Source organism: Pteropus vampyrus, unplaced genomic scaffold (genome assembly GCF_000151845.1).
Source record: "Pteropus vampyrus isolate Shadow unplaced genomic scaffold, Pvam_2.0 Scaffold61, whole genome shotgun sequence".
Taxonomy (NCBI): Eukaryota; Metazoa; Chordata; class Mammalia; order Chiroptera; family Pteropodidae; genus Pteropus; species Pteropus vampyrus.
In genome coordinates this window covers 6,683,400-6,697,396 of record NW_011888842.1, presented here as the reverse complement: position 1 = coordinate 6,697,396, position 13,997 = coordinate 6,683,400, and the positions used below count along the sequence as shown (strand labels likewise).

General features: G+C 48.9%; 1 protein-coding gene across 1 annotated transcript in view; it reads right to left on the bottom strand.

Moving 5' to 3' along the window:
• The window catches only part of GSN (gelsolin), a 48,505-nt gene that overhangs the window by 8,971 nt on the left and 25,537 nt on the right, over positions 1 to 13,997 (bottom strand). Inside the window, exons 4-10 of the mRNA XM_023531047.1 lie at positions 13,638 to 13,802; positions 8,977 to 9,138; positions 7,271 to 7,420; positions 6,017 to 6,106; positions 3,707 to 3,839; positions 2,324 to 2,412; positions 1,875 to 2,195 (exon numbers count right to left, since the gene is read on the bottom strand). Of these exons, the coding sequence (XP_023386815.1) occupies positions 1,875 to 2,195; positions 2,324 to 2,412; positions 3,707 to 3,839; positions 6,017 to 6,106; positions 7,271 to 7,420; positions 8,977 to 9,138; positions 13,638 to 13,802 (1,110 nt within the window). The remainder of the gene's footprint in view (positions 1 to 1,874; positions 2,196 to 2,323; positions 2,413 to 3,706; positions 3,840 to 6,016; positions 6,107 to 7,270; positions 7,421 to 8,976; positions 9,139 to 13,637; positions 13,803 to 13,997) is intronic.

The following is a 13,997-nucleotide window of genomic DNA, read 5'->3' as shown; positions in this document are numbered from 1 at the left end:
GATTGCTCATGGAGAGGTGGGGTTGGAGAGCAGGGTGGAGAGGGATGGGAAGAGTACAAGATATCTCAATAGATGCCTTACTATTCTGTTTTTATTCTTTAATTACATGAATGTGTTCTCTATTTTTAAAGAATTGAAGACTTTTAATTAGAAAGCGTGAGGATAAACACCTGTGTATATAGTACTTTGAGTGGAACTGTGAGAGAGATTTTCTGCTTGTCTGTTTCTCCCTATTCCATCTGTATTCACCACATCTCCTACAACGGACATATAATGTTTTTATAAGAATAGTTTAAAAGTCCTTTCAGTAAGACAAGTGCCGTTGCCCTGTCTGGGCAGAGGACTGCCCTGCCTCAGGCCCTCACACCCCAGAGCACCCTTCCGCCCCACCCCCCGCTTCCTCCTCGGAGGGATCAGCACACGGACAGTGGCTGCATGGTGCTATATAGAATCTGCTTTTAGCGAGCATAACCCAGTGAGGGCTGAGGGCACAAATCAACAGATAACTGGGATCCAAATCAGCTTCCACTCCCTTAGAGGTTGTGTGACCTGGGACAACTTGCTAAAGCTCTATGAACCTTAGTGTCCTCATCTGAAAAATGGGAATAATAAGAGTAACTACCTCGAAAGGTTGCTGCGAAGATCGAGTGAGTTTATTCATGAAAGTCTAGCACAGAGCTTGGCACACGGTGACAGCTCTGTAGGTGGCAACTACTCTTATTATTAGAATTATTATTGTTGTTATTACTAATATTACCATTATCGGTCTCATTATTGAATTGTCTGGACTTCAACGATCACCTCCAGAGGCAGGGCCATTACTAAGTAACCTCAGAATGACCTCTGCTGGCAGATCTCTGCAGAGCTAGTGACACGATTGTCCCAGATGGCCATGAGGTCCTATAGCGCCACCTGGTGGTGCTGAGGAGACATAGAGCCCTGTAAGTTCCGGGAAACAGATGCCCAGAATCTCTGGACCTTGAAAATTCTTGAAGGTGATAGAATGGAATTAAATCCCATTTTAGAGATGAGGAAAGTAAGGCTCAAAGAGATAAAGTAACTCATGCAAGGCCACACAGCCAAGCTGCCAAGCTCTTTCCACACTGCCCTACCCTGGACATTTTTACTACATCCTCCCCTTCCACACAAGTAATGACTGAATAAATGAAAATAATACCAATGATAAACGATAGTAAATAAAAACGAACCCTTTTACTATTTCTATCATGTGGAATGAAATCAACGTTTGCCTGAAGTAGATTCTATCTCATAAACATCTCTGAACCCCATCCCCCTCTTTTCCATCTTCCCTGTGACCTTCCTCGTCTCAAGGTCATCTTCTCTTTCCTGAGCTATTATAACAATCTCCTCATGGGGTCTCCACCTTTATTTTCCTGCCTCATCCATTTTCACAGAGAGGTTCGAAGGCACACAACCAAGCCTGTCACATTTCTGCTTTTAAAGACAAAAACCCTCACTAGCAATCACAACTTACAGGATCAAGGCCACACCCTCAGATACGTATCAAGGCCCCTTCCTGAGGATGTTCTCAGTGCCAGGCTCCCAGCCCAGCTTCCTGCCTGGAAGGCTCACTCTTCCTCTCTGGCAGCAAATTCCTACTCATACACTGAGGCCCAACCAAAGTATCCCTAGCTCTGTGAAGACTGCCCTGACCACCCTGCTCTCACTGTCCTTCCTCCATCCCCATAATTCCTCTGCTCACCTCCCATCTTCCAGTGACCATGCGGGTCGGAGCAATCAGCTACAGGCAGGCAGGTTCTGAGACACCTGGCAGTAGGTATTTAGAATACATTGGTTGTAAAAGTTAAGACAAAAGAATCTCCTTCACCAGAACTGTGGTCAAAACCTCATAGGAAAAAGTCCTTGGGAAAGCAGGAGGCCATGCATGGGCCAGAGGTGCCTGGGAGGAAGCCACGGAGGGGCCTGGTGTCACACGCCCACCCCAGCCCCGTCAGTACCTGTTTCTGGCCTCTGCCATCATCATCCATGCCGTGCTGGGCGGCCATGGCAATGGAGGTGTGTAGAGTGGCAGCGTCAAAAGGCACTCTCTCCACATTGGCGATGTGACTGGAGAGGTAGGCCAAGCCTGGGCCATCCGTCTGGTCTGGGTCCCGCCAGTTCTTGAAGAATTGCTTGAACAGCGGGGTCTCGCCGCCCTCAGGGAGGATGGAGACCTGGGAGGGGAGGGCGAAGAGCAGGATGTGGCTGGGCCCAGGTCCCCCTGAGGACAGACACCGCCAACAGGGGTCCTCAGGGGAGCCTCAGACACCCAGTCCACACTCCTACCTGGCTCCAGACTCACCTGGGTCTGCTTGGGGTACTGCATCTTGTTGATGAAGTCGGAGGCCGTTTTGAGGGCAGCCTTCCTCTCCTCCACGTTGGCCTGCTTGCCTACCGGCAGATGGAGGGTGAGAGGCCTGTGGTCAGTGCTGCGCCCTAACGTCCAATGGTCCAGGGAAAGCAGCAGCCAAATCTCCCCCCTTATTCTTCTTAAACTATGGACAGCCAAGGCCAGACACCCCCCAGAGCTGACCACTCCTAGAGCCCCTGTGGTCCAGCGGGGAGTCCTGGCTGATGACAGCAACCACAGCGACTATTGTGGCCAATTTGCTGAGCACGTGTTTTGTGCTCAGAAACACGCATAGATTTTTTCATTTAATCCACATAATGACTCTATGTGATAAAGATCATTATTTTCTTGTCCTCATTTCCATATAAGGAAATCAGTGTCTTGGAGAAGTTAAGTGACTTGACCAAGGCCACTCAGCAAGTGGGAAAGCTGTGTGTGCCCCATGGACTCTGAAGCCTACACATCACCTACTTGGGTTCCCTCCTCGCCCCTAGGCCATCTGTCCACGGTGGGGGGCTCCTCCCACTCCAGTCTGAAGTTTGTCCCAACCCTGAGAGCATTCCTATACCTGGACAGTTCCTAGCCAACGAATGCCAGCCCTTGGTCCCCAGATATCTCATGGCCAAGACTGAGGAGCCAAGATGACAGTAATAATAATAACCAAGAGCATTCAGTCTCTCCATCCCTCTCTGCCATCCTCTGTGCACCCACTGCCACCCACTGCCTCGCTCCCTTTCTGTCTTCTTAGGACTAGTCAGAGAGCATCCGAGGAGGATGCAATGCATCCACTCAGAAACATCTGGGCCAATGTTTTCCAGTAAGTTCGCATAATCGGTACCCAAGACAGTCCACAAAGAGCTCCATGGGCCCCTGGCACAGCCTTTCTCAAACAGAAACCAGGTCACCTTCATGAAAAGCCCCAACATATATATTAGCAAGCTGAAGGCTCTTACAAGTCCTGCAGTAAACAAACCTAGGAACATAATTTAACCCAGTGTTGCCCATAAACTTATTTGACCGCAAAGCTATACGTATGTTTTTTAAACATATTTTTTACATGATGCCAATTAAGCTCTCCGAGAACTGCTGTTATAACATATTTGGGAAACACTGGTTTTAGCCCAAATAGGAGATCGGAGACCCAGAGAGGAAAGTAAAGAACCAAAGATCCTCACACACCCAGTCAACTGCAAAGCCAAGGCTTCAGCTCGAGACTTCTCATGTCCATTCAGGAGCCAGCCACACACTCTACCTTCCCTCGTGAGCTGAGTGCCTGCAAGGCTGTGGGAGCTCCCACCCAAGGTCCTGTTAGAACCCTCCCCCAGACTCCAGTACCTTTCCAGACAAAGATTTTCCCATCTTTGCCATGGTCCAGGATGAAGCAGTCCTCTGACCTCAAGGCCCCCTGGGCGAAGGGGTTCTCATCAGCCACAAGTGAGACTGACATGGCGCCCACACTGTTGGAGACCTAAGGGGACGAGGGAGAGGGAGTCCAGGCTGTGAGTGACTTCCACCACCTCGGCCTGCCCAGAGGGCACCCCTGAGCCAACACACGGTTGGTCCCAATCGCTACCCCAAACGACCCTACAGCGTAACACCTGGACTTGCTCCCTCATGCTTTGAGACACGTTCAGGTTTTCATTTCCTTTTCTGCTTTGTCACAGCCACATCTGTGACCTACACACAGGTGTAACATGGAAACTGCACAAGGAAAAGGAAGGGGGATAAAATGCGGGAATGTGGGTTGCAGAGGAGAATTGTATAGCTGGCTGAAAAGGTAGCCAATCTCATCAGCAGAAATAGATAGATAGATGATAGATAGATAAATGTAAAAGATCTAAATGTGATGTGGTTTCTTGGATTGGATTCTGGAATGAAAAATTGGGGAAATCTGTATAAAGTCTGTAGTTTAGTTAACAGCCTTGAACCAATGTTTATTTCTTAGTTTTGACAAATGTACCTGGTTAAGATGTTCGGGAAAAGCTGGATGAGTGTACTATCTGTACTTTTTCTGCAAACCTAAACATTATTCCAAATTAAAAAGTACATCAAATTTTTAAACGAGTGTACTATATTAATCGAAATTCAAAAGACTGACAACAGCCGGTGTGGACGAGGCTCTGGGTAAACTGGCACTTTCAGCCCCCGGAGAGGGTCATTTGGAAGGCCTTCTAGAATGCAGCTGAGTATAATGTCAGCACGCTGAATAACGAGTGCTCTGCCCTTACTGAGTACTTGCTACGTGTCAACACTGTTCTAAGCTTTTCATATAATTATGTCTATAATTATATAAGTTCAATGACCCTGTGATAGTTCTACCGCTATCCCCATATTATTCACAAGGACACCAAGGCACAGAGAGGTTAAGTAACTGCACGCCTGGAAAATACCAGTCTTGGGATTCGAACCTAGGCAGCTTGACTCCAGAACCAGTATTTTCAATCACTGATTCACTATTCAGCTTGTGACCGACCCGGCAATCCGTGTCTGGGAATTCGCCCTAACGTCGTACTTGGCGCAAGTGCAGAGAGGGACTGTTTGCAATCGGAAGAGGTGGAAACGTCCTCTAATATCCATCAGTCAGGGGTCTGCCGAAATTCTCTGTTCGTAATATAGAATACTATATTGCTGTTACAAGGGCCAAGAGGACCTCTAGTATAGAAAGATATTCTTGACTATGTCGAGTGGAAAAAAGAAGGCCCTAGAACAGCACGAATAATTTGGATCCATTTATATCAAACAGAGATGGAAAAGTATATAATTAGACGCAGAAAGATGTAATCTGGATGTTCTTGCACCAAAATGGGAACCATGTAACCATGGTAACCCATGGAGAAGAGGGGAGGAGGAGGGGCTGATTTTCTTTTAATTGAGTATTGTTACTTTTGTAATTGAGACATTTTAAAAATAGTACTGGTTATCTTAAACCAATGAGACTGCACTGACTTTTCTTTTTACAGTCTTGAGTATTGCTCGCTATTTTATTTTTACAATGAACATGTATTACTTTATCAGAATAAAAATCACTAATGTGGTTTTTCTTTGTGGATGATGCGAATGCGCACCCCACTTTGTCGTTATTTTACCATAAATAAGCCTAACGGCCAACATGAGTGTCTCGGCTAGGCAGCGCCTTCTCCCAGGGCCCAGTCACGAGGCAAGAGTTCCTTAGCTCAAGATCAGCCTCGATTCAGTTTTAAAAATCACAAGTAAGAAACTATAAATAAAGTCATTAACCATAATCCACCCCCCCCCCATGCACCCATTTCTGTAGTAATTCCCCAAGGATTTTCCTGAAACAGCTTTCTATCAGTTTTCTCTGCGGACTTGCAGAAATCCTGCAAAGCAGCCTCACTGCCTTTCTCTCCACTTTACGCTCTAGGAAACTGAGCTCCAGAGAGAGGACGTGAGCTGCCAAGACCCCACAGGCGAACGTGACACAGATTCGTCTGCAGTCAAGGGCTTTCTCTTACTCTCGGTGCAGGAGGCAAAGAAAGGAGGGGGGTGTTCCCTGGGGACATGCGGAAGCCAAGCCCCCGCCCCACACTTCACAGGCGCACTTTGCTCAAAGCAGTGGAGCTCAGGAAGACTGGGTCCCCTGCCTCCCTGTTCTGACCCCAGGGGATAGCGCAGGTCGAGACTCACCTTGTAGAGCTTGGCCAGCTTGCGGTTGGCTGCATCCTCCTTGACTGTGTCATCAGTACCCGCAGGCAGAGTGGGCTTGGGGCCCAGCACCTGCAGAGATGGAGAGATGGAAGAAAGGGTAGTCATGAGCTTCCAGCAGCCTCCTCCCCCAGAAAGGGGCCTGGGCTCCAGACAGCCCCCTCCCAGGCAGGCAAGGACCACGCAGGCATCCTTGGCGACCTTCCAGTTAGGGAAAGGCGTCCTACGTCTCTTCACATGCCTCCTGCACTCGGAGTGCAATCAGATCGGCCTGTCAAGTCCCTTCCTCCCTGTTGCCCTGTCCCCAAGAGTTCCAAGAGAACCCCCTGATCCTCTGCCTCTAGGACAGTCCTTCAGATATTCACTCTTCCATTTCTTCCCGAGTTTTCTAAGAGTAACTACAGCTACTGAACACCTTCCACCACATTCCCGAAAGGCTCTCGTGTGATGCTCGTACCCACGCTAGGAGGCACAGATCATCGCTCTCATTTTACGGAAGAGGAAACTGCAGTCCAGAGAGATGAAGGGACTTGTCCACACAGCTATGAGGTGGCCAAGTCAGAATCTGAATCCAGATCCCTGAGACTTCAGAGCCTCGTTTCTCTCCTCCATTCTAGGCTACCTCCAGCCTCCACAGGCTGGCCACAGCCCCGCCCTAACCACAGGTGGTGTCCAGGCTCCTCCCCTAAATAGTCACCTTCTTTTCTTCCTAAAAACTGGAACTCAACACTCCCAGACAAGCAGAAGCCAAGTGGCATGGAGCAGAGCTCATGGTTTCCCCTTTTTCCTAGTGAACTTTGCCTCCACAAAGCCAAGGGGCCGGCAGACGCATCACACAGTTGACGAAATGGGCCATAAGATACCAGGAACGGTCAGAAGAGGAAAGGGGGATTGAGCCTTGGTTGTGTATTTCTGACCTGGCTCCAGCATCAGGCCGGCCCTCAGAGAGGCTGAGACCCTCCTCCTTCAGCCCCTTTGGAGGGCCTGGCCCTCCCAGCCAGAGCATGTGGCTCACGACCCCCCAGCAAAGACCAGGTCCTGGATGCCACCTCTCGGGGGAGTCTGGGAGTTGCTGGAGAAGCTGTACCTCCCCACTTCCTAGAGAGCTCCAGTTTGGTAGAAAAACAAATTCACCTCAAAGTTGCCTACGAATGGAAGAAAGTAAAGAACATCCTGTCCCAGTGCTTCCCCCCCCCCGCCCCCACCCCTGCACTCCTGGGCGGTGGCCGTCAGTACCTGGAGCATCGCCTCAGGCTCGCTGCCCTCCTCGATCACGTGCACTCGGGCCCGGCCACTCCGCTCGTTGTCCCGGATGCCCTTGGACACCTGTGTAGCCTTCAGCCTCTCAAATCGGTTGCTGTTGGAGCCACACCACTGGTAGATGTCCTGTAAGACAGGGACCCCATGTAAGGCAGTGCCCAGTAACAAGGTCAAGAGACTGTGGGGTGTGTGTGGGCTCACCTAGTTCTCTGCTTGCCCAGGTGAGGACTGTGGGGTGTGCACATGTGCACATCCAAGCACAACAGGTATGATCCATGTGCACCAGGCTATGGGCGTGCATGGCTCGGGGGGTGTGTTTTTTCACAGGTATAACTACACAGAAACTGTATAAAAATATTTGCCTACTGGTAGAAGCAGAAATTGGTACAACCACTTTGGAAAACCATCTGGCCATAGCTACTAAAGCTCAGTCTATCAATATCCTATGAGCCAGCAATCTCTCTCCTAGGAATATACCTAATGGAAGCACATCCAGATGTCCACCAAAGACTTGGGCAAGAACACTCTGAGAAGCACCATGTATGATGCCCCCAAACAGAAACTACTCCAAAGTACCCACCAACAATAGAAAGGATAAGTAAATTGTGACATACCCAGCCGATCAAATCTTATGTCGCAAGGAGAATGAACAATCTACAACTAAATGCAACAATATGGATGGACCTCAGAAATGGAATGTGGAGCACAAGTCAAACCTAAAAAAGAAGGTTCCGTGTCCATGAAACGGGCAGTGCTGTTCAGAGTGTTCGGGATGCTGGTTCCCCTTGGGAGTTAAGGGGCTGAAAGAGGACAGGCAGGGCCTTCCCGGGACTGGTGATGTTCTGTTCCTTGAGCCGGGTGTTGGTTACACAGGTGTGTTTACTTTGTGAAATCCAGACAGCTGTGCACTCAGGATTCACACACTCTTCTGTGTACCTTTAACACTTTAATAAAAGCTTACACTAAATAAGTGTGTGCCTATATTTGCATGGACATTACATCCCACGTAGCTATGAGGCTGGGGCGGAATGTCTGGCCCCATCCATTTGCAGGTATGAGTGCATGTAGATTTGCAAGACATGGGTACAAAGCATCACACATCTGTAATGTGGGCCTGGGTAAGTGCACCCCACACGCATGGCCATATACAAGTGTTAATGTGCAACTACATGTATGACACATACATACGTGGGTCCTTGAACAACACGCCCGTCTACATGTGTAAGGATTCACTGTGGTGCCATGTCTTGTCTAGTAGACAAGAGCCTATAGTTTTTGCACACGCCTGCCATGTATTTACACGTGAGTAAATATGTAAAAAAGGTACAGCAGATGTATATATGAACACAAGATGTCAGGGAGTCTGTCCATCAATCAAAGTCCGAGAACTCTATGCGTGAGGTCTGTAGACTTGTATGTGACAGGCTTGAGTCTACACACATGGGAGTCTACGTGTGCCAGGCACATTTGTACCTGAGTCTTTGCACATTTGTACCTGAGTCTTTGCAGGTGTGCCTGACTCACGCATAGAGCATGTGTGTGCACGGGGGCTGCTATTTTTGTGGCTTGCCCTGTCCATGTCTTCGCATGTGTTAACATCGGTGTGTCTACCGCCCCAGAGTCAGGCCTGGCCAGGCCAGGAGCACCTCAGTGGCCCTGGGAAAAGTCGCAGCAGGACTCACATTGCCCAGGTCCAGGATGAAGCAGTCGCCATTGTTGAAGCTGTCCCAAGACACGGGCACCTCAGTGGCACGGACCACACGCCGCCCTTTGACCTGCAAGAGTCTCTGTACTGCCACCTCATTAGGTACCACGTGCTTGAATCCTGATGCCACGCCTCCTTTCTGTTGGGTCAAGGAGACTACGTCAGATTGGGAGAGACGGTCCAGGGAAGCAGATACAGGAGAAAGAATAGGGTTGAGTTGAAGGAAATTCCGGCCTGTAGACCCGTGGCCTCCCAGCAGATTCCGCCCACTGCACCTTGTGCCACCCCTTAGAATCTCATACTCCACTAAGACCTCTGGGGCACTTTTCCCGGATCAAAAAGCTGCAAATGTTCCTTTCTCAAAACCAGCATTTCCCAAGGCATGTTACAAAGAACCCTAGTCCTCAAGACATTCTGCAAGGAAGGGGTTCCATGGGCATGGAGGCAGAAGGGCTTCCGCTAAGGCCAGAAATGCAACCACCCCATCCAGGCCCCTCTTTGCTGCCTCATTTGGCAGAGCGAAGCCAAGTCTGACTCTCGCTGCGCAGACTCCGTGTGGGCAAGGGGCAAAGGAAGCGAGTTTTAATTGGGCTCTTATTATGTCAACACACAGTAAGCAATATGGAAGTGTTTGTGAAATGATAATGCCCACTGGGCTGATTTTGCATCTTCTACGAGGCAGGTGTCTTTATTCCCATTTTACAGACGAGGAAAGTGGGCTCCAGAAGTAAAGGGACTTGCCCGAGATCTCATGGCTAGTAAGTGCTGGAGCTAGGATTCAAAACCAGGTGTGACGGAATCTATAGGTTCTTCCCCCAACATCAGGTTTTCTCAGAGAAAAGGTCACTAGGGTCATCCAGGATGGGAAGCAAAAACAAGCCACTGTTCAGAGCAAAGTCTTTCAAATAGAAATGTGATCTGTTCAGAGCAAAGTCTTTCAAATAGAAATGGAGCACCCCCTGGTGGTCTGTCTTTATGCCAGCATGAGGCCTTTCAAGAGCACACCCTTGGGCTCAGCAGGGCTGCCAAGGTGTTCACAGAGCCTTTCCTTCTGCCTGCTGCAAGGCCATTCTGCTGGGGAGCAGGTGAGGAAGGGAAGCTGGGGGAGATGAAACATCCTGCCATCAACTGGTAATGACTGCAAAGAATGCCACTCACTAAGTCCTTGCCAGGGGCCGAGGCACCTGCCTTGTGGATATGCAATGTGGTCTTCACGACAAGCCCTAAGGTGAGGACTCTCACTACTCCACTTTACAGGAAAGGAAACTTATATGCAAAGACGGTAAGCCCCATACCCAGGGTCCCAGCTGGCTGGTGGCAGCGCTGGGTTTTACCCCTGAGTTTGCCCTTCCAGGGACCCGGCCGTGCCCAAGTCTGCCAGTCCAGGAACTGCTGAGTGTCTGTGTACTTGACCTGGGGACTTCATTCAACTGGAGGTAAAGAGACAGTGGATCTGAAAAGTTGACCATTTCCATGGATTCCTCAGAGATGAGGAATGGGGAGATGAAGAGAAAGATCCTTAATTTCTTTTTATATATCTCTAAAGTATTTTGTTTGTTCAAGCATACCTTTTTTATAAAAAGAAACATTTTTAAAAAGAGTTGTTTTATGTCACAAATCTTTATGTCACAAATTCCAACAAATTCTCTGTATGTGAATTTATAAAATACTTGATTTCTAATGATCCACCAGCACGTATTTCCTGATTAATTAGCTCCTCTAATCAAGACAATTAGACTTGAAAAGACTAGTTAACCAATAAATAAAAGCAAGATCTTAGAAGACATTAGAATCTCCAAGCTCAGAGGGCAGGATTTTTTGAAATTTTTACCATTCTTTACTATTTGTATTATAATAGGCTTTGTTTCTTTCGGCTTTGTTGTTGCTTTGTACGGTCTGATCGTTAGGTGGGCAGAGATTGGCATCAAATTATTTGAACAAAATTCAATAAGATAAACTGTTTTAAAAGACACTTTCCAAATTAAAGTGATAATATATATGGTATAATAAATTCTATATCAATATGAATATACATATCTATATGTTCATATACATATAGATATGTATATATATATATATAAATTATCTACCATTTGGGGTACATCCCCAAGAGTAGAATCATGGGGGGCTTTTACTTTCTAAAACCTATATTTCTATAACATTTGACATTTCACAATCAACATGTATCACTCTAGTAGTCAGAAGAAGGAAAAAAAACTAAAGATGTATGTTTTTTAAATGTTTGACTTTTTATTAAAAAAACACACACAGTGATTGGGGCTGGTCCCCTCTACCCTCTAAACCCAGAGTTCCTTGTCTAAGAAATGGGAATGAGGACAGGAAGGGTGCAAAGAATTCAGTGAGTTTCCTAAAGTATTCCCTGGGGCCAGGGGCTTCTAGGACTCAGCTCGGTCTAGAGTATTTGAACAAAGGATTCAAGTAACCCAGCCCCAAGGGGTCTCTAGGGTTCTGTCTGAGAGTCAAGAAGGAGGAAAGATCAACAGATTCTGAAAAGTGCAATAACTTTTAAAAGGATTTGGTGTTTGCAAAACAAGATGAGCCAGGCTCTGTGGTAGCCTTTTCCAGTAGCTCCTGTCCCCTCCCTGCCCCTTCTCACACCCAAGGACAGAACTGGCTCTGAGGTGCAGGCTTTCACAGGAACAAGTCTTGCATAACAAGCTCTGCTCCTTAGGGATCTATAATTGATGAGGATACCAGACCAAGAACCTTGGGCTGGGCCTGCCGAGTGCGGGGGCAGCTGGAGGACTTGTAGAAGGTGGAAAACAGGACCTGCCTCGGACCTCACATTTCCACCAGGAGCCCAGGTCTTTCAGGACTGAAGTCCCAAATACAGGCCTGACTGGGAACCTGACCCCTGGAGCATTCTTCAGAGTATGGCTCAAGATCGCCCTGGAAAAATCCCCAGAGGGTGGGAGAGGCTTGTTAAACATGCAGATTCCTAGGCTCTATCTGAGCTAAGATCAGAGACCAGGGGTCTTTGAAATGGCCACTCTGAACCAGCTCTGTGCTAGCCCTTTACACCCAGATTTGAATCCCAGCTCCACCACTTTCCAGCTGTATAAGGTGCTTAACTTGTCCACATGGCAACAATCAGCAGGCACAATTGTTATATAATTGATAAATGTTTGCTGAATGAATAACGAATGGGGAGTATGTGAAAGCACACACCCACAAGCACACAACTGGCCCAAAGCCTCACAGCGGTAAGAGGGGTGGCCTTAGGACTGGAATCTCAATCTCTCCAGCTCCTGATCAAGTGTTCTTTTCATTTCCTGCGCTAGGAGCTGCAAAAAGACCTAATCCTTCTTCAGCTCAGGGGTCTGGGTCTCAATCCTCTCACTTCTTCTTCAAGGTACCAAGGCCCTAGAAGGAGCTATATGAAAAAGGTAGAGCTGGACAGCTCAGCAGGAGCTGTGAGCATGGGTGAACTGACAGACAGGGGGCGCTGGTAGGCTCCAGGGAATCCAGCCCAGCTCTGCCCAGCCCAGGGCTGAAGCTCTGTTCTCAGGATACACCTTCCCCTTTGCTGTCTCAGTCTAGCTAGCTCATTCCCATCATCCAATTCCCTGTGCCTCACCTGAGCATACAGGGGCATCTCCCTGTTGACACAGAGGACCCTGAGGCCCGGAGAGGCACAATGAACTTCCATAAGGTCACACAAAACATCAGCAGCACAGACTTGAGAAGCAGGTTGGTACAGTGGAAAGAATGCTGGGAGTCAGGAGATCGGGGTTCTGGTTCCAGCTCCGGCACTGACCTGCTGTGTAACCCTGGGCCAGTTGCTTAGCCTCTCTGTGCCTCAATTTCCCCTCCAACCCTTAAAATAAGAGCTTTGGACTCTGACATTAGGGTCCATCTGGCTATCAAAGCATGTGGTCCCCTCCTTATCCTGACCAAAGAGAAGCCCGGCTTTGCAAAACTACAGCGTTTCCTGAGTCCTTCTAAGGTGCCAAGCCCTGTGCAAGGTATTTCCCAGCTACACCTTCACCAAATCCTCTCCCCAGGCCTGAAGGACAGGTGCAACTTGTTCTCATGTAACTGGAGAGCAAAGAGAGGTTCAGGGAGGCCAAGTGGCTTGCCAGAAGTCACACAACATATTAGGGCACAAACTCTCAGGGCTCCTAGGTTGGCTTTGCTCAGCCCCACCTGGCTAGGGGCTGGAGGAAAGATCTGTGTTGGCTCAGACTCTTCAGAGTTCAAGTTTAAGAGGGATTGATTCTAATGACAGAAAGAAGGATGTAATCAAGGGTGTCCTTTCAAATACCTAACATGGGGTCCTCTGTTGGCAGGGTCTAAGAACAAAGGAGTGCAGAAACAGATCTAGGCCAAAGCCCCAGGCAAGTGAGGGGCCCACCCGTGGTTCACCCCATGCTGCTGGGGCTAAGAAGACAACCCTGTGAAGTGATGGGGAATTTTCTCCTCTTCATCTTATGGAAGAGAGGCTCAGAGGGAGTGATTTGTGCTAGCTAGAAAGGGTCTAGGATTCAAACCCAGGGCTGGCCAACTCCACAGGCTGAGCTCTGACCTGTCTGCCAACATTACCCCACAAGGCTGAAAGATGGGCGGACATGAATGAGTCCTGCCATTGGTGCATCCGTCCCTGCACCCGGGACCAACCTTGTATTTGATGCCAGACTTGAAGTAGCCGAGGAAGGTGGCCGACTCGAAGCCCTGGACCTCGCGGTGCTGCACGGCCCGACCGTTCAGGTAGTCGTCCAGCTGCACGGTGAAGATCGCGGCTGCTCCGCTCTCATCCTGGCTACACTCGTTGCCTAGGGGACGTCAGAGAAGCATTAGCCTGGCTTCCAGAGAGCAGCCCCAGCCTCCCATGGAGGAGTCCAGAGCCCCCAGCACCGCACCGGCCTGGCTGTGGAAGGAGGCAAACCCCTGCCTTCTGTGCACCTCGGTTAATCTATCTGTATGACGGGGAGGTGGGGGCTGGACTCCATGGTCTCTCAGAGTCCTCCCGGCTCTGAC